The sequence below is a fragment of the Podarcis vaucheri genome (assembly GCF_965113315.1).
Source record: "Podarcis vaucheri genome assembly, chromosome: 7".
Classification (NCBI taxonomy): Eukaryota; Metazoa; Chordata; class Lepidosauria; order Squamata; family Lacertidae; genus Podarcis; species Podarcis vaucheri.
Window position 1 is genome coordinate 93,534,279 of NC_138765.1, and position 23,669 is coordinate 93,557,947.

The 23,669-nt window shown below is 47.6% G+C and overlaps 1 protein-coding gene across 11 annotated transcripts in view; it reads left to right on the forward strand.

The window, feature by feature from the left end:
* ANK1 (ankyrin 1) overlaps window positions 1–23,669 on the forward strand; it is a 189,089-nt gene that overhangs the window by 74,937 nt on the left and 90,483 nt on the right. For all 11 annotated transcript variants that reach the window (XR_014221487.1, XM_082229684.1, XM_082229690.1 and 8 more), the window contains exon 2: window positions 8,740–8,841. Coding sequence is in view for 10 of the 11 variants with exons in the window: in XM_082229684.1 (XP_082085810.1) it covers window positions 8,740–8,841 (102 nt within the window). In the remaining variant the exon portion in view is untranslated. The remainder of the gene's footprint in view (window positions 1–8,739; window positions 8,842–23,669) is intronic.

A 23,669-nucleotide genomic window follows, 5' to 3' on the forward strand; every position in this document is an offset into this window, starting at 1 on the left:
ACTTATTGACAGAATGGGCTACGCTCATGCCAGCAAAAGAAAATGCACATCCATATGACAAGGGCGGTTGAGATAACTCCCACCCACCAACCCCAAGAATGCCAGGGCTCCTCCCACCAATATTCAGGGGTCATTTCTGATATTCCTTTACTGCTGAAGGGCCCACTGATATTCGTATTCAATTATTTGCCGGGCCTCAGGGGTGCCTCCCCACCTTACTTCGGAAGCTCCTACCACGTGGAGCAGCCTGACACACGGGGTGACTATATCAAGGGGTTCTAGTACCAATATCAAAAGTCCTGGTGGTGCCTCTAAATTGGCTGGAGAACAAGTGTCTACGTTGGGGGCGCTGCCTGCGGGCGCCCCTCCCATCCAATTCTTCACCGTGCGTAGAGATATCAGCCTCCGGAGTGATATCAGCAAGGCGGTCGTCACTGGAGGGGATCTTCAGGATGCTGAGACACAGTCCAATCTGAAGCAGCTTTCCTCACTTGAATGTGGTGGACCCAAGGGGTGACGCCAGCGACCTTCACAGCTGTGGGTGTGGAGAGCAGATGGGCCCTTCCAGCACGGTTGCAGTGGTGCCTGGGACCAGTCTTATCCACACCTCGTCACCTGGCTCAAACTGGTCACGCAAGGAGTTCGGGCCTGGGTCCACCTGTTGAGAGAGAGAATCTCGAGAGAGAGACTGTACATAATTGTTCAATTCCACATCTTGAGCAGGGATAGGTGAAAGCATGCGCACATAAGGAACCGGTCTCCCAAACATCACTTCAAAAGGGTGACAAGTGAATACGTTTCAATGGGAGACTACAGACTCTAAGCAAAGCCAAGGGCAACATGGACACCCAATTAGACCCTGGGTTTCTTGGGTCAATTTGGACAACTGGTTTTTCAAAATCCTGTTCATCCTTTCCACTTTTCCAGAACTTTGGGGCCTATATGCGGTACCCACCATCTTCCTTCTTCACTGGCAACAGTGGGGTGTTTCACTGTGATTGGCATTGTTTCAAGATTCCATGTTGAAGCAATCGCTTCAAATGCACCCACACTCCTTCAGCTGCCTGTCGTGGGATGGGGTATTGGTTTTTTATCCTCCGCCCATAGTCCAGGGTCAACATCATGAAGCAGGCTAACAGGGAGGATTCCCTCCTCTTCTTTTACCATCATCAAGCACCAATGCTCTCTCAGGGGCATTTCTAAAGAAAACTCTCCTGCTAGTCCAGTTGTCATCATTACTTTCCCCATTGGTTGGAAGGAAATCTGGGCTTGTAATTTTGTTAACAAGTCTCGGCCCAAGAAAGGAATGGGACACTCTGGTATATACAAAAATTTGTGCTGGACTACTTGGCCACCTAGGCAGCAGGTAACAGACTGCAAAAATGGGGCCTTTTGTGATTTACCTGTGGCTCCAATTATATTAACCACTTGGTTTGTGGGTTTTGTTACAGGCATAGAATCATAGAATCATAGAATCATAGAGTTGGAAGAGACCACAAGGGCCATCGAGTCCAACCCCCTGCCAAGCAGGAAACACCATCAGAGCACTCCTGACATATGGTTGTCAAGCCTCTGCTTAAAGACCTCCAAAGTAGGAGACTCCACCACACTCCTTGGCAGTAAATTCCACTATCGAACAGCTCTTACTGTCAGGAAGTTCTTCCTAATGTTTAGGTGGAATCTTCTTTCTTGTAGTTTGGATCCATTGCTCCGTGTCCGCTTCTCCGGAGCAGCAGAAAACAACCTTTCTCCCTCCTCTATGTGACATCCTTTTATATATTTGAACATGGCTATCATATCACCCCTTAACCTCCTCTTCTCCAGGCTAAACATGCCCAGCTCCCTTAGCCGTTCCTCATAAGGCATCGTTTCCAGGCCTTTGACCATTTTGGTTGCCCTCCTCTGGACACGTTCCAGTTTGTCAGTGTCCTTCTTGAATTGTGGTGCCCAGAACTGGACACAGTACTCCAGGTGTGGTCTGACCAGAGCAGAATACAGTGGCACAGGTAAGACTGAGTGGGCGGCTCACATGTCCACCTTCTCCTACCTGTAATAAGGTAGCTGGGTTAAGGGCTGTGGTAACCTGAAACTTCAGGCGTGAATGTAATAACAGCATCTGGCACTTCCTCATTTTCGCTTGTGATAGGAAATAGGTGCCTTTCATGTCAAGTAAGGCTGGGACTGCGTGTGGAGTCACACAGGTGGTGTCCTGTCCAAACGTGAATTTATCTGCCTTTGTGGGTAGGGTGGCCACTGCCACAATCGCTCTCATACAAGGGGGGGGGGCAACCTCTGTTCTGTTGGGGTTAGCTTCTCTGACAAGTATGCGACGGGTTGCTGCCAATTTTCCAGTTTCTGGCATAAGACTCCCTTGGCTACCCCCTGGACTTCATCTATGAACAGGGTAAAAGGCTTCTCGGGGTTTGGGATGCCAAGCGCTGGGGCTTGTTGTAATGCCACTTTGAGATCCTGAAAAGCCTGCTGCTGTTCCCTGCCCCATATAAAAGGATCCTTCTCTATTCCCCTAGTTGACTCATGCAGGGGCCAAGCAATGCTTCTGTAGTTAGTAGTGAGTCCAGGAGATATTGTACATCATCATAAGTGGGATTATAGGTTTTAAAAATCCCTTCAAACAATTTTATGATCTTTGCTGGATTCTCCTCAAAAGAGGGGTTCTGATTTCTCCAATTACAAACATCTGCACTTGAAAAGGGTATATGCTGGACCGTGTAGGTCCGTGGTGCCTCCGCTTGTCCAGCTGGGACAGGGGCTGGCGGATCATAAACCCTCCGAAGGGGCATTACTCCGGCTGCCTGATCCTTCCTGGTTTTCTCATACTGTCTGTGAGACATAACTCTCTTCACCGCCTGTCCCCACTTACGTTGCCATCTCTTCCTCTTTTCAGGGGTGCAGCATTCTGCTGCCTCAACTAACAAGGGGCTCACATCCAACTTCTCCCTCAAATGGCTTTACAAACTCCTTTAGTCTCTCTTTCTGTTTTTCTGTCCACATTTTCTTTCCTTGATTCATATCATCTAGTGTCTTCCTAAACTCGTCATCTTCCTCTTCTTCCATCTCACTATCTTCCTTCGCAGGTCCTCCTCCCCCTACACCAGCGCCTCCCTGTGCTTCTTGATTTTGCCTGGGGGGGGGTTGTTGGAGGGGCTGTCGGTGGAGTGTAAGGTGGTGGTTTAATCACTCCCCCCTCCTCATCTTCTGGGTCTTCTAACACCAGAGGCTTCACTGTACAAATCCTGTTCTGTGTGTTGCTGTCACGGCAAGACTTTAGCCATGGTAGGACTTCCGGGGTTGACGCGATCTGGGAATGGCGGATTCCCTCCGAGCTCCGGAGGGAATCGGCTCAGCAGGGGACGGGTCTTTGCCGTGCCGGCGACACGGGGACCCTTAAAACCACAGGCGCGGTGCCTGCGGACTGAAGACTCGGCGGGTGCCTTAAGCGCCCCCCCTGATTCGCGAAGAGCCTTTTTAAAGGCTGCGGAGGGGATACGGGGGGTGGCGTGGCACTGAGAGTCCATCGCTACCTCTGCTGAGCGAAGCCGCGAGCCATGACCGGAGAGCGCTGACTTTCTTCCTTGAAATTCGGCTGAAAAAACAACCCGTGAGTAATTTGGACTTGGCTTTTAAGAAATTTATCCATTGAATTTGAGACGATCGGGGGATGTGCTAAAAGGAAGTCCGCACCCCCCACCTTGCAGATGATCTAGAGCAACGAAAAAAGAACTAAGCTGGAGTGCCCACCCTGTAAAGGGTGAGTTTAAAAAAAAAAAAAAAGACAGTAACTTCCAAGATTTGGAAACTTTGAGCAGGAGAGAGGAGTGTTGGATGTTTTGTGTTCTGTTGTAAACAACCCCCCCTCCCGGGCCCGGGAGCGTCCTGCTTTGGAGCTGGTTTAAGAAGTGCAGAGTTTGACAGCTGTCAAAGCTGTCAAACGGACTGTTAATAGTGGAAAATTGCTACTTAAGTTACCTCTGGATTAAAAAGAGTTACAATTAATCTAAAATTGTTGGAAATAAAGAAACAATAACAAGACAAAGGACTGTTGGGGAAAAGAATACTAAGTAACCAGATTCCCTCTACAGGGAATTCTGTGGAACTACAATGGCTGTGGATGGAAAGATACTGGGAGAAATCGAAAGGATGTTCTATTTGGTCGGAATTTTACAAGAGCAGACTACGGCTATGAGTGAACAATTGATGACCTTGACTCCTGAAACAAGTAGTCCTGCTGAATGCAACGAGGACCTCAATGAGAAAGAATCCACAGCTGAACCAGAAATGATAATAAAAGAAGAGGAGAAGACAAAACAAGAAAGAGAAGAAGTGATGTGGGAAAATACTGAGCAGAAGCTGACGCCTGTGGAATACAAACAAGGAGATTATTGGAGCAAATCTACTATAAATCCACGAAAGATGCAGAAGACGAAAGTGGAGGCCCTGGGAGTCTATGAAATTAAGGAATTTAAAATAAAGAAATATAATTGGGGCCTTCACATAGACTCTGACTTTGATTACCTTCAAGATTCATGCCTTGTGGAAACTCTTCAGCAGCTGTTTGCAGATATGGGAAGAGACTTTGGATTGATGGTGAAAGAACTCTTTCGAGATGTGACGATTGGCATAAAGGATTACCAACAAGACCGGCGGAGAGGGACTGAAAGAGACTGGAGGGCCTCGGACGTGAGGAATCCGGGCTAGGAACTGTTATTTTGGACATGCTTTGGGAAGGGACGCAAACCGGGGATGGGAGGGAGGGAAAAATTAAGTTCTAACAACACTCATGATCATGGGATTTGGTTAAAAAAGATCATTATTCAAGACAAAACGGGAAATCGATGGAAGGGAATTGAAGTCCAACTTAGGAAAAATTAATTTTGTTTGTTTTTATAAAAGGATTAATATTAAGACAGGGAAATGCTAATTTGCTGACATAAATTTGGAAATGGGGATGCAAGGGAGGGGGTAGGGGGAAGTCCATGACCAGGGTTAGGAAATAACATTTTTGGGAAAGCATATATGTTTGTTGTTGTTTTCTTTTCTTTTCTTTTTTTTCTTTGTTTATGTGTTTATTTGTTTTTTGTGTCTTTGTTGTTGTCTATATAAAATGTGAAAACCCAATAAAAATTTTATAAAAAAAAAAAAAAGACTTTAGCCATGGTAGATTCTTTTCTACATTGGTCTTCCATGTAGAGATATAGGGGATCTGGTCTGGGTGGACATTTAATATATTTTGCCACAGGGGGTTGATTCGCCACAGGGGGTTGATTAATTGCAAATCAAAGCCATGCAGTTTTCCAGTTATTTAAAAAGCATTCCAGAGGAATACATTGGCTTGCTCCAGACCCCATTTTTCAGATACTCCACTCCTAACCGGGTTTCAAAATTCTCTCACACTCCACATGCTACATATTGTCAGAAAATGCACAACCCTACAATCGCTCGGCCAAGGGGACACTAAGCCTTGGCCCTCATTCAATAATTCATCCACCAGAGTATCTGACACACAACATGCCAACAAAACACTCAATTCCCTCTGCCCCATTCCCTTTCCCAAACCTTACTGGCGGCACCCTGTTGCCACGGCCAGTTCCTTTCCTGGCAGCACTTTACTGCTACCAGGTGAGGCTGATCAGGCCTCTGGCCCTTTCCCTCGGGCCCCTAGCCCTTTCCTTCGGGCTTACCTTTTTCTCTCCGCTGCGGATTCCCTCTTTCGGCCTCTTTTCTCCCTCGACCAGGTGTCTCCACTCCAGGACGGTGTGGCAATCTCCCCCTACAAACTGGCAGGGTGTGCCCTGGAAATGCGAACGCCGATCTGAACTGTTCACCTCAGGTCGAGCCTGGCTCTCCTCGGTCCTCTGGGGTGGGGCGATATCCCGGACCAGAGCCCCCAAAAATATAAAGCCTTATTTCGCCAGGGAATCGTTTTGCCCGCGTCCCCAGGACCAAAGAAAGAGTAAAATAACACCAGGAAAGTTTCTTCTTTGGAGAAAAGGGTTTAATCTGTGCACAGAGACAGCCAGCAGAATAACTTCTGAAATCTGGCTGCAAAGTAATACACATCAGCAAACTTTATTATACCTGAAAGCATTCACCCACCTCTCAGACCTCCCCCAAAACTTCCCCAATCAGCTGGCAAGTTTTCACTTATTCCCTTTTAGGGCATATCAATATTGCTTGCTAAGCACTCCCTCGTCTTACCCCTGTACGTGTGCCTTTTCTGCTTGCTTAGCAGTCCCTCCCCTCTCCTTCGTACACGTGTCCTTTTTGCTAGCTAAGCAGCCCCTTGTACGTGTCTATTCTTATCTTGCATTACTGAAGCAGGAAGCGCAAGGCAGGAAATGGCCCCATAGCCTGTCTGGTAGCTGGCTTGACCACAATTTGCAGAAGTAAATTTTGCAGAAACTCACTATGTGTAGAAAATATGAAGATTAACCCTTCAAAACCACCCCCTGGGAAAGGAGGCCCGAGGCTCTGGCAGCACGCTGGAGTCCTCCTTCCCAAAGCTGGGCAAGCTCTTACTGGGCTTGGGGAAGGAGGCAAGAGGTGTACGTCCCAATCTTTCTTGGCTGAACTTTGGAGGGTTTGCTGTAGTCAGCTATGATGCCTCTACCTGTGAACACCTGGGGAAAGCTGTAGGCAGGCTGAATGCGATGTTTCTGAAAGAGGTGAGAATTACGGAACAGACACATCACTAAAACTTAATTTAAACAATGTGAGATTTGGTTATCATATCTTGTTTATAAGAATGTACCAATGTTATGTTTGTTTTTCATTTTTTGGAAAAAAGATCTGGTCATGTTCATGAACTTACATGCTAACTTTTCTATTTATCCTTTTTTGTGAGCTGTTCTGGGCAGAATATAGGTAGTGTGGGATATAAATGCTAAAAAAAGCAAAAAAGAAAAAAAGAAAGGCAAATGCATCTGTGGAAAGGCTGTAGTTCAGCGGTAGAGAACTTGCATTGCACACAGAAGGTTCCTCACTGGATCCCCAGCATTCCCAGGTAGGGCTGTAATCGGGGTGCCCTGGGACAAAGGCAGAGTCCAAGGCACCTCCAAAGAAAGTGGGGCTGTCCCACTTAAGACAAGGCAATTGGTAGGTCTGCTACAGCATGTCATTTGTTGACTGCATTGTGAGTGCAAAACCAGCCCACGGTCAGCTCTTGCGATAAAAACAATCTGCTGTGTCAGCCTAAGATGAGAGCTCCCAATGCTCACCCCAAATCAGGACGTTCAGCTCCTTCTCTGCTTAGCTGGTCATTGTGGCCATACAGAGTCAGGCGGTCCTTTGGTGGACCTGGCACAAGGCAGCACCTATCTCCCTATGTATTTCTGGGTTAGCAATACCTAGGCTGGCATTATGGATGTTGTTGGATTTAGGAGCTTTGGAAGGGGAGAAATCCCTCTGAGATGTAAAAGCACAGTGATCAGTTGCAATATTGCCTTCAGTTTCATCAGCATTTAATGTTTTTGTTTAAGGCATCTGTTGGTTTTTTTTTAAATAAAATGTTAAAACTTAAAAATTTGCCAAAAACTAAATACAAAAAAACCCAACCTGTTTTGTTTTAATTCTAATTGGATACTCTGAAGCCGGAGGGGGAGCCCTCCAAGCATCCCTGGCAAGCCTGGCCAGTGGAGGAGGGGAGCTGTAGTTCAAGGACGTCTGGAGGACTCAAGGTCCCCCCTGCTTGTTTTGAAGGGAAGCCCCTGACCTCCACAGGGGAGCTGAGGAAGGAGACCTCTTGCGGAGCTTCATGTCATAAGATATGCAACGCTTCTGCTGAAAATGGAGAAATTAAATTCAGTTTACATTTAACGGTAGTAAACCTACCAAATCCACCCTCTGTGAAACAGTATGCAAACTGAAGCACAGCTGTTCTTTAGCATTTGTACTTTTCTGAATGTCCTCAATGCAGTTCTCCAGACAAGGAAAGCGTGTAAAGATGCCTATCTTTGAGATCTACAGGAATAGGTCGGTATACAAATTTAATAAAGAAATAAAAATAAATATTGTAGGGTAAGTGTAAATAGCATAGAAAAGTGCATTATATTTGGAGAAATTACTTTGTAAAAATGTGTGTTTTAGTAGTGTGGGGCAGGGAAACTTGCTGCTTAGTGATATCAAGACATACAGTGAGTGGTGCCACGTGTTACGGAGGGGGAGGGGAAAACTTGGTGCAGTGGTACCTCGGGTTACATACGCTTCAGGTTACATACGCTTCAGGTTACAGACTCCGCTAACCCAGAAATAGTGCTTAAGGTTAAGAACTCTGCTTCAGCATGAGAACAGAAATCGTGTTCCGGTGGTGCGGCAGCAGCAGGAGGCCCCATTAGCTAAAGTGGTGCTTCAGGTTAAGAACAGTTCCGGGTTAAGTACGGACCTCTGGAACGAATTAAGTACTTAACCCGAGGTACCACTGTACGTTCATTTGCCATATTGGGCGGCAGGTCTGTGCTTCTTTTAACAGTGTTCTTCCCTCAGTCAAAATGCTGGTTAGACTTAGAAGGGTTTGGCCTCGCCTTCCCTGGGTGCTGGCTGGCACCAAGTCCTACTCCCTGAGACGCTAACTTTCTGTGTGCAAGGATTTGTTTATTTTTGTGTGGAGGAGCAATCAGGTGAGCCCCCACCTGCAATCGGAATCCCAGATGCTGCGTAACCACTTCAGCGAGAGCTGCACTTCAGCCCAATACACCCACTAACAATGCCTCTTCTCTTTCTAAGGCTGATGCTGCGACCAGCTTCTTACGGGCGGCACGATCTGGAAACTTGGATAAGGCTCTGGACCACTTGAGGAATGGTGTGGATATCAACACCTGCAACCAGGTAGGCCATGAGCTCTTCCCTGACACCCCCTATCCTTGGTCCACCAGCTTTTGGCTTGGTCTTGATTGATCCAGCCAGGAGCTTGCGTTCTGCCCTTGGTGTCTAATCAGACGCTGTTCAGGTGGCCTCGTGGTCCTCCAGTTTGCGCCAGCTGCGGTGCCAGGTAAGAGGTAGAAGATCAGCTCCCTCATTTTTTAGAGCTCTTGAGTTTCCCTCATTCTTTTGCCAGGCAGAATTTTTCTTGCAGTCTAAGCTCCAGAATGTGTCAAGTAATAATAAAAAGAGCACCCCTGGGCATGTGCAGAATATGTTTCACTCACTGCTGAATAACTATGGCTTCTAGCTTGTATTTTCATGTTGTGAAGCGCCTTGAGATCTATTAAATACAAATTTACTAAAGATAAATAAGTAAAAAAGTAAAATAGATAATATAATTAGTGCACATCCAGATTACTTGAACTTTAGGGATTGTGTGGAGGGAAGAGAGACCTTTCTTGCCATGGGATGCTTTCTGCCTTAAATAATCATTTGTAAACATATTTATTTACCACTATGCATAAACTTTTTTTAAAAAATAGAGCTGTTTATAATTGTACATAAAACCAGGCAGTAAAAATCATATAAAATGTCAAAATTAGAAGCCAGCTGACTATTGTGGAAAGGTGTTTTCTTAATTGCCTGACGGAATAGAAGTGTTTTCACCAGGAGGTTAAAAGTGGAAACAGAAGGCACCTGCTGAATCTCTATGGGCAGATTATCCTGCAATCCTGGGCCCAGGACCCTAAAGGCTTGGCTTCCTGCTGTTGTCAAATGATCCCCACCAACTCGGTAGACGACCAGTGACGCTCCTGCAGATGCTCAGTGACTGAGCTGTAAGGGTTCAGGCGATCCCTGAGGTAACCTCAACCTCAGTTCTTCAGGGCTTTCAGGGCCTAACCAGGAGAGAGTTAGGTGGCATAGCCTCCTGCACAACAGGGTTGCACAACTGCATGGCGGAAGTTGAGTACAGAATTCTGCATCTTCATTTCTTGAGCTGAAGGAAAATGTCCAGGAATCCTGGCCTGAAAGAGTGAACCTTCTGGATCTGTGTGGAGCTGCCCAGTGTGATGAACAGTCAGAGCTGCTGGTCAAAGGGTGCCACAAGATTTCTGAAAAATAGGTCATGTCAGACTAACCTGATCTCGTTTTTTGACAGAATTACAAGCCTTGTAGATAAAGGGAACGCAGTGGATGTAGCCTACCTTGATTTCAGCAAGGCATTTGACAAGGTGCCCCATGATATTCTTGTAAAGAAGCTGGTAAAATGTGGTCTTGACTCTGCTACCACTCAGTGGATTTGTAACTGGCTGACTGACCGAACCCAAAGGGTGCTCATCAATGGTTCCTCTTCATCCTGGAGAAGAGTGACTAGTGGGGTGCCACAGGGTTCTGTCTTGGGCCCGGTCTTACTCAACATCTTTATCAACGACTTGGATGATGGACTCAAGGGCATCCTGATCAAATTTGCAGATGACACCAAACTGGGAGGGGTGGCTAACACCCCAGAGGACAGGATCACACTTCAAAACGACATTGACAGATTAGAGAACTGGGCAAAAACAAACAAGATGAATTTTAACAGGGAGAAATGTAAAGTATTGCACTTGGGCAAAAAAAATGAGAGGCACAAATACAAGATGGCTTGAGAGCAGTACATGTGAAAAGGATCTAGGAGTCTTGGTTGACCACAAACTTGACATGAGCCAACACTGTGACGCGGCAGCTAAAAAAGCCAATGCAATTCTGGGCTGCATCAATAGGAGTATAGCATCTAGATCAAGGGAAGTAATAGTGCCACTGTATTCTGCTCTGGTCAGACCTCACCTGGAGTACTGTGTCCAATTCTGGGCACCACAGTTCAAGAAGGACACTGACAAACTGGAACGTGTCCAGAGGAGGACAACCAAAATGGTCAAAGGCCTGGAAACGATGCCTTATGAGGAACGGCTAAGGGAGCTGGGCATGTTTAGCCTGGTGAAGAGGAGGTTAAGGGGTGATATGATAGCCATGTTCAAATATATAAAAGGATGTCACATAGAGGAGGGAGAAAGGTTGTTTTCTGCTGCTCCAGAGAAGTGGACACGGAGCAATGGATCCAAACTACAAGAAAGAAGATTCCACCTAAACATTAGGAAGAACTTCCTGGCAGTAAGAGCTGTTCGACAGTGGAATTTACTGCCAAGGAGTGTGGTGGAGTCTCCTACTTTGGAGGTCTTTAAGCAGAGGCTTGACAACCATATGTCAGGAGTGCTCTGATGGTGTTTCCTGCTTGGCAGGGGGTTGGACTTGGTGGTCCTTGTGGTCTATTTCAACTCTATGATTCTATGATTCTATGATTCTATGATTCTATGATTCCCTTCTTAGGAGAAGGAATGGAGCTCAGTAGCAGAGCATCAGATTGGCCTGCAGAAGGTCGCTGATACAACCCCGGCATCTCCAGGCCAGGCTGGGGAAGATTCTTCTCTGAAACCCCAGAAAACTGCTGCCAGCCAGTGTGGATTATGGGGAGCTGCCCTGTGGCCTTCTAAATGTTGCTGGACTCAAACTCCGATCAGCCCCATCTAGCTTGGCTACTGGTCAAGGAATTGGAAGTTGTAGTCTAGCAACATCTCGAGGGCTGCATGTCAGGAGTGCTCTGATGGTGTTTCCTGCTTGGCAGGGGGTTGGACTCGATGCCCCTTGTGGTCTCTTCCAACTCTATGATTCTATGATTCTAAGATTCCTAGGTTCCAAGGTTCCAGAGTGACCTTGCTCACCCATTGGCTCTTCTTGACCTGGATCATGGCCTGGGCAAATGATGTATCAAGTATAGAAACAAGGGAGTCGTGTAGCACCCAAATGTGTCCCTCACCACATCCCTCCACTTTTACAGCTGGCCCTGCCCACCCTGGCATGTGGCCCCAGAAGCTTATCCAGAGGGAAATGTGGCCTTTTGTCTGAAAAAAGCTCCTTACTATTGCAATATGCCCCTGGATGTGAGAGGGCTTTCCTTCTTCCTGCCTCACGCGTGAGCTGTGTGGAGGTGCTCAATAAACAGAATGCCGGACTAGACAGGCCTTTGCTCTGTTCCAGCAGGGCTGCTCTTATGTAGCTAAGAAGACATCTGGCAGTTTGTCTTCTTCCTGCCTGCGTTTGCTTCTAAGGCGTGTGTGCAAGAGAAAGTCCAAGCTACAAGGTGACTTTTGCAGGGGAAGGATTTGGGCTATTCTACCTGCTGCATAAAATATTCTGGAGAGGGCTCTTCCTGTCTCCCAGAACCCAAACAGAGAAGCCAGAGTCCTTCATTAAGGGAGAGCACACGAGCCAGCGCCCTTGGGGAGCCCATTTTGCATTCCCCACTGGCAGGCTTGCAGGCGAGGTGGGGGAAGGGCTCCACAGGCAGACCGTGACTCACCTGGCTCATCCCCAGAGCCACTTCTGGGCTGCTTCAGCCTGCTGATGGAGTGGGCTTGCATGGAAACCAGTTCTCTGCCATCTCTGCCCTGCATGCCCTGGAGGCTCTTCCAGGGAAACAGTTGCTGGAGCTTACAAATAGGAATCTTGGTGTCACAGCGCAGTTGGGCACGGAATGCCCAGAGTGAGGAATCAGCTCTTTATTGTCAAAAGTGCACTTAGCATGTTAGGGAAAGACATGTCCGTCCCATCTCTCAGCTGCTCCCAGGTGTGCACCCAATGAAGCAGCTGCCGCAACAGAGAGGCCCCACCTCCCACCTCCGCTTATGTATCTCGCCCACCTGAGCTGTGTGCAAGCAGGTGAAGGCTGCGTCAGCATGCAACCTGTTTCTGCTCCTCCCTCTCCAGTCCTTGTCTGGTCCTGGGAGACAGGGAGCAGGAGAGGTGGGAACGTGATCTGACTCAGTGGAAGTAGCAATCGGGCTGAGTACTACCCCCACTGTCACAAAAGCAAAATTCCTAGTTATTTTCAGACAGCTTCAGGTGTGCTTACCGTTCCTTATCAGATGACGCAGCAGGGGGGGGGGGAGGGCGCTGTTTTTTCCTTCAGTAAAAATTGCTATGTTCTTTTGCCCCACAGCCCCTTACTGCCCACCCCTACCTCCAGAACTCTGTGGAAATGTTTAGGCGGCAGTACTAGGTATAACTAAGGACTGACCCATCCTTCCTCTTGCCTGCTGCTTTCCTTCTTCAGCGCTCAGTTGACACAAATGGCAAATGGAGGCTTTCCACAAATGGCTGTTTGCTCTGATTTAGCCCCAAAGAGTGGGTTTTCCATGGGAAAAGAGCAGGGCAAGGGGAAAACCAGTCAGACCTGTGCCTGGAAAGCACAAGGCAAACAGAAAGCTGTCCTTTCTTGGCATGGGAAATATGGAAGTTTGGGCAAGTCCTAAGGCGGCTTCTCTGTTCCTATGATTCCTATGATTTATTTTGTGCTATTTATTGATTGAGTTTGTATAGCACCCTTTATCCATAGATCTCAGGGCCATTCACTACATAAAAAATGCAAGATAAAAAACACAAAATACATGATAAAAACAAAAACAAGCCAATAATGCCCCTCTATCTCTGGGCTCGCAAACTTCCTGGAACAACATCAGAACATAGCAAGAGCTCTGCTGCATCATCCAGTCCAGCATTTGAGGCCATCTGCAGAGCCAAAGACTGTAAGAAGAGCGTCTTGGCACCCCTTTCTCACAACGGACGACTTGATGTCTATGGGGTGCCTGCAGGCAGGGCCTGAGCAGCCCAGCAGTCTTCCCCCTGGTGTTTGCTAGCAACTGGTGCTCCAACACATGCTGCCTCCAGCAGCGGAGGTAGAAACGTAGAAACGTAGCCACCCAGGCTAGTTGCCATGAGTAGCCTTATGCCCCAGGAAGGTGTCAATTAAGGCCATCCAGGTTGGTGTCCATCACTGCCTCTTGTGGAAGCACATTCCGCATAGGAGCTCTACAGGATCAGGCCAATGGCTCTCCTAGTCCCGCATCCTGTTCTCTGAATGGCCACCCAGAGAGATGCCCGTGGGAGGCCCACAAGCAGGACCTGAGTCCAGCAGCTCTCTCTCTCCCCCCCCCCCATAGTTCCCTGGTTCTCTTATATATAGACACCTGGCTTGAGAGCAGTACATGTGAAAAGGATCTAGGAGTCTTGGTTGACCACAAACTTGACATGAGCCAACAGTGTGACGCGGCAGCTAAAAAAGCCAATGCAATTCTGGGCTGCATCAATAGGAGTATAGCATCTAGATCAAGGGAAGTAATAGTGCCACTGTATTCTGCTCTGGTCAGACCTCACCTGGAGTACTGTGTCCAGTTCTGGGCACCACAGTTCAAGAAGGACACTGACAAACTGGAACGTGTCCAGAGGAGGGCAACCAAAATGGTCAAAGGCCTGGAAACGATGCCTTATGAGGAACGGCTAAGGGAGCTGGGCATGTTTAGCCTGGAGAAGAGGAGGTTAAGGGGTGATATGATAGCCATGGTCAAATATATAAAAGGATGTCACATAGAGGAGGGAGAAAGGTTGTTTTCTGCTGCTCCAGAGAAGCGGACATGGAGCAATGGATCCAAACTACAAGAAAGAAGATTCCACCTAAACATTAGGAAGAACTTCCTGACAGTAAGAGCTGTTTGACAGTGGAATTTGCTGCCAAGGAGTGTGGTGGAGTCTCCTACTTTGGAGGTCTTTAAGCAGAGGCTTGACAACCATATGTCAGAAGTGCTCTGATGGTGTTTCCTGCTTGGCAGGGGGTTGGACTCGATGGTCCTTGTGGTCTCTTCCAACTCTAGGATTCTATGATTCTATGATTCTATGATGGTGGCTGGAACATAGCCATCATGGCCACTAGACATGAATCTGCCCAATCTTCTTCTCAAACCATCCAAGTTGGTGGGCATCACTGCCTCTTGTGGGAGTAAGTTCCATAGTCTAACTCTGCGCTGCATGAAGAAGTCCTTCCTTTTGTCATTTCTGAATCTTGTAGTTTGCTGTAGTTGCTGAGAACTCTCTCTTGGAGATCCCTTGTCCCTCTCACACAACTGCATTTCCAGGAGAGGGGAATGACTATGAAACCAGGTCTTTGTGTCTGCTGTGTGGAGATGTGGCTGCATGTTTTTTACCGAGTGGCACGGCTCACTTCTCTTTCCCTTGCAGGCTTCCTAGAGTCATTACTCCCTTGACTCTGCTAGGGAGAAGGTGTTAGCATTTCACACCTCTGGTGTGTAATTAACCTGCTTCTGAGCTCATGTCAGGAACATGTCTGCCCAAAGTACAGCATGAGTTAGAATGCAGTCAGCAACAGAGAGGCTTGCATTTCTCTCAGACAGCTGGAAGCAGTCGGCTGTCAACCCTCCCCCCCCTTTCTTGACAATGAAATGAAGGCAGCCCTGTTTAGGGAAGCTTTTAATGTTTAATATACTATTGTATTTTAATATTCTGTTGGAAGCCACCCAGAGTGGCTGGGGAAACCCTGCCAGATGGGCGGGGTATAAAAATTATTATTATTATTATTATTATTATTATTATTGCCATTAGCAGAGGGTAGGCTGGAGAGAAGCCAACTCTATCAAGAAGCACAGGGAGGCTCGGAAGGCAGGAGGGTAAGCATTTCCTCACCGGAAGAGGAGGCAGTTAACCCCATGAGCCCAAGGAGTAGACGAATAGGGAAAATATTAGACAGAAAACAAACCCAGAAACATAAGGATCATAGGTTCAGAATATTCTGCAGAAGCAGGAAGCAGTCTTCAGAAGGGTCAACTGAATCGTAAGAGACGGATGCTCGGCTAGAGCATCAGAGGCTAATTGTTTGCTTTGCAATAATTACGACTTGCGTGCTGTGTTATCAAGACGGCAGCCTGGGCTCCTGACAGCTCAGACGTTATGTGACCTTGACCTTAATGCTAGGACCTTGGGCTGCTTTGGGCCACAGAGGTGCATGTTCTGGACTAGCTCTGACCAAGCATCTTCAATGAGGAGAAATTCCCATTCGGAACATATGTGTGTCTATGGCAGCTTCAAGATGGCGGCCTGTTTAGTGCTGCTTTCATTTGGATTTGTTTGTGCAACGTTTGTAGGGATGGGCTATGATGTTGGCTTTTTACTGAGCGTTTGTTCAGATTTGTTTATGAGAAAGTGTTACCTCATACTTTCTGGTGCATTATCCTGTCACTTTTCTTATTGCAGAAAAAGTTCAAGGGGAGGGAAGTGGATTTGTTGTCCAAGTGTGCCAGATCACCTTAATGGTGCAACCTGAATTTGCCCAGAAGCAACTGAATCCCTCTTGCAAAACAGCAGCAGTCTCAAAGTGCCCTGTGTCAGAGGTGTTGTCAGGTCAGGGCTGTGTCTCAGCAGTGGAGCACTTTGAGTGCTTTGTGTGTGGAAGGTCTCAGGTTCAATCCCTGGCATCTCCAGGCAGGATTGGGGTTGTCTTCTGTCTGAAACCCTGGAGAGCTGTTGCCAGCAGTGCTCAGCTACGCAGAGCAACACTCTGACTCTGCAACAAGCAGATTTCTATAGTCCTGTGACTTTGGAGCAGAGCACCAAGGCCCAACCTAGCAGAAGAAGCAGGAGACGATCAAGCACAGCAGGATTGGCCTACTTCATTAAATAGAAAAGTATTTTATTGTTTTATAAGTGAAGGTTACACCTGTATACAAAACATGTGATTAATAGAACATCCAACTGCTATTTAAAAAACCAAGCTCCTCCCTCCTTATATAGTCCCCTTAATAGTCCCCATTCACTTAGGGCTTTGGCCACTAGTACAAACACTGTGAATTGGGTCTGACAGCTCACAGGCAGTCAGCACATTGCCTTGAGGATGGGGGTGATATCATCTCTTGCCACACCATAAAGTAACTGCATAGCGTCATTCTGCATGAGCTGCAGCTTCCAAAGAGCTGCCCATGTAGAGTGCATTGCAGGAATCTATCTGGGAGGTGCTTAGAGCATGGATCACTGAGATGAAATGCTCTTGGGCTAGGAATGGGTGTAATTGGCTGTAAGCGCTCCTTGCAAGTGACGCCACCTGTGTCCCGCCAGAGAAAGCTTTGCATTGAGGAGCACCTCACAAGCCACGTTCCTGCTCTCTCAGGGGGAATGCTACCTTGTCTAGAACAGGCCAACATCCCCATACCTAAAACTGAGTACCACTTACTCACAGGAACTCCATCTTGTCTAGATTTAGCTTTAGTTTATTGCCCACCCTCTCTAGCCGTCAAAGCCTCTAGGCTGCTAGTTTCAGCACTCAAACAGCCTCTCCTGATTTAAGTGGGAAATGGGGAGAGAGCCTTCTGCATGCTGATGAGACCACGCTCCAAATCCCCAGTTGATGGGTTCTAATGGCTTCATATAGACATTAAACAGCACGGGGGACAAGATGGACCTTTGAGGGGCCCCACGATCTAAAGGCTGTGGCTCCAAGCAGTTGTCCCCCCGTGCTGTTTCCTGCCAAATACGCTGAAGGTAGAAGTGGAACCACTGCAGTCCAGTGCCTCCATCTTCCTCCCACCCCTGGAGTTGTTCCCTGAGGACACCATGATTGATGGTTTCAGAAGCCACTGAGAGATCAAGGAGACCCAACAGGGTTGCATCTCCTCCCCATCTCTCTTCTGATAAAGTTAACCCAGCTTGCTCCCTTTCCATTCCCGGGCTTGGAGGAAAGTTGTATTTTGGTTTGTCTAGAGCAAATTTGGTAAGTTCCAGTTTAAAATGCACACAGAATGAATTCCTCCCTTATCCCTAATTTCACTGCACAACCTTCCCTTGAAGCAGCCACTTCACTTTGTGGTCATGTTGGGTGATTTTGTATCTTGCTGCACTGCTGTTTGATCCTGTTCTGCTGCGGAAGAAGATGTGTTTCTCTGGAGAGTCTCTTTTCCCCCAGCGCAGGCACAGGCACAGCCACAAATCCAGCCCTTGATTCTGGAGGCAGCTGCCATTTGTTCTTAATTGGGAGAGACTGTTGTGCTCATTATCATGAAGTGCCGCTGTCAAGCCGGGCTCCCGCCCCAGAAGAGGAAGGGAGGCCTTGTGGTAATGGATGCACACACACAGCTCCTGGGTAGATTTTCTTCCCCATCACTGATCAGAAATAAATACTTATTCAAGGTGCCCCCCACCCCAGCTCTTTTAGAGAACTGAGACCAAAAAAGGGGGAGTCTAATAGGATCACATTCCCTCTGGATGTGTGGAATTGTGTCTGTTGGGTATTATCTGGACTTAGGAGAGGCAGGGTGGCTCCAACCACCCTCAGTTTTCCCAAGCTGTCTGGTTTAAGTGAGAAAAGCGCAGGGCAGGGGAGTAGTTGCGTTCACTATTTATATATTTGTACACTTTCATAATGCAAGACAGCTCTTGGACCCTTCAGGAGGAGATGGTCACATTAGTCCAGGCATCCCCAACCTTCGGCCCTCCAGATGTTTTGGACTACAATTCCCATCAGCCCTGACCACTGGTCCTGCTAGCTAGGGATCATGAGAGTTGTAGGCCAAAACATCTGGAGGGCCGCAGGTTGGGGATGCCTGCATTAGTCTTTGTTGCAGGAAGTTTATTAAAATGAGTATGTGAAATATACTCAGAGTCCTGCAGTGATTTCATGCTCTTTCATGCTTGTAAAACAGTGATTGACCCCCCCCCCCAAACTCAGGCCTTTATATACATTATTTACACAATGAGTCCCGTCTGATTGGCTAATTCTGCTTCCCTCCTGAAGCCTGATTGGTGTTCTCCTGCAGGCCAATCAGTTGTTGCATTCTAGGATCCTACCTGCCTATTGTTCTAGGATCCAAGCTTAGTACATAACAGTATACAATTGCATCTTTGACGACTAACTGGGTTGCTTCTTTTTCAAAGAGCACCAGCTTGTTAAGGAGTTAATTGCCTACATAATTGGAAAATTACCATCCAGAAATTGGTAGCAACAATGGAGCGCTCACACGCAAGGCCCTTGGAACAGGCTTTCCGGAGCCTGATTCTTTTTGAAGCTTTCTCATGCCTCCTCCCAAGCCTTGCACTGATGCTCCTGGCACAACGCCCTGTGTTGGAATTCCCGCTCCTGTGTCAGGTAGATTGGGATCTACTGGGAGAGTTCTGGGTGGTTTGCAGCAGATCAGCAAGAAAGGATTTTAACTCCTGGTTACCTCACAAAAACAACACCTCAAAAGCTTTCTCTCCCTCCCATAAAAAACAATACTTGCAGAAGGTGGGGAACCGTAGTGGATTTTTGTGGGAAAGGCATTGTGAGCTTGCTGCTGGTACTGATCACAAATTCCTGGGCTGAGCATGTTCTCAGACACATGCTGAGTTGTATCCAATCAAGTTCTGCTCAGAGTAGACCTACTGAAATCAATGGGCCTAAAGTTAGCCATAAAAACCACTCTTGCTCAATTCTTCATGTGTGGCCGTCTGCCTGACCCACTCTTTTGCACCTGGCTCCAGTTGGTGGATCTTAGGGCTCTAGGCTGAGCCTACCCTAAAGTAGATCCTGCAAATGTGAGACCTGGCTGCCTCTCCTGAACTCTGATAGCAGGCTCAACAATTAGGGCTGCCACTTTAATTTCCCATAATATCTTTGGAGCAACCAGTGCCAGATTTAGGGTGGTATGGGTGGTTCCCCTGTAAAAGGGGGTGTAAATTGAGAAGATCCATTTGGGGGTGCAAAACTCAGGGTGCCATATTATGAAAGATTACCGTGCCAAAGTCTGCCTCTGGAGCAAGGCATCAGCTGGGACTTTGTAAGAAACTGAAAGGGTTCTTTGAGGAACAAGGGCACACCCAGAAGAGCCTATCTTTGGCCCCTGGTCAGAAGGCAGCATGGGAAACATTTCTCCCCGCAGTCTTGGATACAGCACATAGTTGTGGGGTAGCCCCTGTTAGGGGGGTTGTATGTTGCAGCGCCAACGATCTCTTCTGTTCCGGCCTTAATTTCTAGGCATGTTGGGTGTGAGTACAGCTTCTTTTCGGGAGGAAGCCAAGGGAGCCATCACAGCTGGCTCAGTGGTGCTGCGGCTGCAGCTGCTAAGAGCTAGCAAATGCCCTGCCGCTGATTTCATTTTATTGATCTGTTCCCAGACACGGACCTCGGCTTCCTGTTGCCTTAGGCGCTCTTCCAAATGTTTCGCTTATTCCTTGACCTGAAAGGACTGCAACTGCTCTGGCTAATAGAGCCAAGGCCTTGGGTTCAGTGTGGCTCCCATGTTGAGGGCCTGTTTGTCTAAGCCATAGAGGAAGCTTTTCCTGCCCTTGAGTGCCCCTTCCAGGCCACAGGCGAGGCCTTCTGCCTTGAGGTGCTCCCACATCACAGGGTGAGTTGTGTGTCAGACTGAGCCCCCTCCCTGTTCAGGAAGTTTCATTCATGAGGTGGAGTGGTAGAAATTTGGGGCAAGGAGGGGTTGCTACCAGATGCTAGAGGTTTGTCTTCAGTGAGAGATAGGCAGTGGCATTAACAGTTTATACATGTAGATTGTCTGGGAAATCAAAATTCAGCACCAAGACCCCACATCCTCTCCAGGAAAAGCCGTGATCTGAAACCTTAAACGATGCAACTGTGCTAGTTTTTCATTTCCTTTCGCTTTCTTCCCAATGACTTATTCAGCAATCTTCTTCTTCTACATAATTTACTCTGGATTGCTACACAAAAAAGGGTGGTGTCAGAGGGGAGACTTCACCCCCAAGCCAGCTTTTTCTCTCTCCCCACGTTACTCCCCCTGCCCCCGCTGTCTGCTTTGCTTCACTTCCTGTCTGATTAAGATAAGGTTACCAGATTTTTTTCAAAGAATCCGGGGACACTTTTCTTTTTAAGAGAAAAAAAAGTTATTGAAAAAAGTTTTATTTTTTTAAAAAGTACTATCTTCTCTTCTGTAGTTTCCTCTGTCACGCAGCCTTCCTCTGGGCCCTGGCCTGCTCTCTTGGTGCGCTAGCCGCCATGGAGTAGGCTCAGTGAGGGCCTGGGCTTGGCTACGTGTCCTTGCCCTCCCGGTGCTCTCCTACTTCTGCTCCTCTGCGGCGGTGGCTCCCCTCTTTTTTCTCCTTCTCCTTCCTCTTTCTCTCTCTTCCTTCTCCTCTCCTCCTTCTCCCTGCGTCAGCTCCGGGGTTTTCCTGGGCAGCTGGGTGGCTGGGCACTCTCACTCCCAGCTCGATTTGGGTTGTGGGGGTGGTGGTCAGCAGTTCCCCCAGTTGATGCGCTGGGTGTCCCCAGTTTCCCCTTGGCAACGGCAGAGGCAGCCTCAGCAGCCTGGAGCCAGCCTGGTAGCGCAGTTGGCTCTGGCTGGCTTCAGGAGCTGCTCGCTGCCGTGATGCCCACCATTTTGCCTCGCCGGAAGTCCCCATATGATGTGTCTTGTGCCATTGAACCAATCATGCAACATTCATTCCATACTAATAAATCTACAGCACTTAAAATATAAATCCGGGGTCATTCCGGGGACGGATTTTGTCCGGGGACAGATTTGTAAATCTGGGGACTCTCATTGGGAAACAGGGACATCTGGTAACCATAAATTAAGTGTCCTGGTAGAACCTAAAAGCTGGCTTGCTATTTTGTTCCATTTTGGTTGGTCCTAATAAAGGCATCTCCACCTCTGCTGTGGATTTTGAAGTATTTCTGCACTGCTAGCTGTGATGGAAAAGTTTGTTTTTGCTGGGGCAGGTTGGGTCCCCGAGTATTTTCTTTTTCTTTTCCCCATGTCAGAAAAGGGTTAATGTATGGCAGCCTCTGATTGGCCGAGGTTCCAGGAGGGGGAGTTGAAAAGGAGCGGATTTGGAGAGACAGGGAGTGAGTTTTGGAGGGAGGAGGCTTTGGTTGGGAGGATAGGCAGAGAGAGAGGAGAGGGAGTTGGTTCTGGGTAGAAACATCCACTCTGAGGAAGATCTCACCAGCTAGAGAAAGGGGTCTCTGAGCTTAGGGTGAAGGACAGTGTGTGGTGTCCTGGGAGAGTAAAGCCAGGCTGAGCCAGGAGAAGTAGAAGCTGGAAAGAGACCATCTACTTAGGTCTCATTCCAGTCAGGAGGGGAGAGAAGACTCCTAAACCAGTGGACCCTTGGGTCTCTTACTTGGAATACTGCAGGAGTCTAAGGGGTGTCTAACTGACAGAAAGTACCACCTTGTTAAGAACCAAAGTATTAAGTGTGAAACAACTGAGAAAACCTTGAAGTGAAGTAACATTGTAAACTGAAGTATCCTAAATTTTATTCACTTGTGTCATAAACTTCCTTGTTAAATAAAATCATTATTGTTTATTTGTACAAATCCTGTCTGAGACTCCTAATTATTAAGTTTACCTCACGCAAGTCCCCTACAAGATAATCTGAGGTAGTCTGTGGGGATTTGTGGGATTGGTGTTCTGTGAGTTGGGCGCGCACTCTAATTTTTAAGTGAGAGGACAGGCCCAGCGGCGCCAGGGGAAAAAGAGACATTGCAGTAGCCACACAAGGCAACTGTGCTTGAGCCACTAAACCTGGATCCTTGGCCTGTCAGCTCCTCTACTATTTCATCCACCCTTCCCTTTTACAATGACTGGAATCTTGGCATTTAATAAATAATAATGTAGACATCCAATGAAGCTGAATGTTGGGAGATTCGGGACAGATAAAGTAAAGTACGTCACATGGCACATAGTTAAGGTAAGGGCAGGGATGGCCACCAACAGTGGCTTGGAAAGAAGACTGGACAGATTGTGGAGGAGAAGCCTATCGGGGGCCCCACTTGGAGGCAGAGATGCTTCTGAATGCCACTTGCTGGAGCCCCAGGAGAGGAGAGGCCTCTTGGGCTCAGTCCTGCTCGTGGGCTTCCCACGGAGGCATCGGCTTGGCCACTGTGAGGCTAGTGGACGAGAGGGACTCCTGGCCTGACCCTGCAGGCTCTTGCTATCCTCTTACACTAGTAATAATATTCTGTGTCCAGAACCGCATTGCATCTGAGTCCTGAAACTAAACATCTCAGTTCTGCACTGGCTGCCTGCATCTTACTGAACCAAGTTCAATGTGTAGCTGCCAGTGGACAAAGCCCCAAACTGCTCACCTGAAGGGTTGTCTCATTCCTTAAACCCAGATCAGCTGCAATAATCTGCAATAATCAGGAGCCCTCCTGACTTCCCCATGGTCCTATTCATTTAGGGCTGATCTACACTCCCTCTGGTCTCACTGCTTTCTCTAGAGGGAAACTGCTCTTCGACGCCCTATTGGAGCAAATGGCAATTCGGGTTTTCTCCAGATTGACGTTTGCTCTGATTTAGCACTGAGGAGCGGGTTTTCCCTACAAAAGGAGTGGGGCAAGGGGGAAACCGCTCAGACTTGTGCTTTTTCTAGGAATGGGGAAAGCAGAAGCCCTTGGTGTCCACACAAACTAAGATTTTTAGCATAGTACTGGCACCAGTATTTTGAAATGCTGCTCCAGCTGAATTCAAACAATTCTGATATTTCATTACCTGTTCAGAATGATTTTGTTTTGCCAATAATTTTTAGATAAATAAAATTCAGTGCTGGTCTTTTGCTCTGTCATTTGTGATATTGTAATTTTATGATGTTTTAATTATTCTATTGGGTTTTATATAAGTTGGCCATCTATAGTCTTATTAAGGAATTGAATAAATGGAAATGTGGCTTTCTGGGATGAACCACCGGTGAAAATTGGTGAGCAAGCCCCCTGAGTCGAATGGGCATGGGGGGTTACACTACCTGATTCTCGGTCAAATGGGGCATCTGCTCTGGGACTGATCATCTGCCAGTCATGACAAATTCTGGAGCTTGTTAAGTGAAGACCCAGGTGCCCGTCCACTGCTGGCCTCTCATGGTCTGATAGCGCACCTGCCTTTCCACCCTGGGGAATATCACACTTGTGG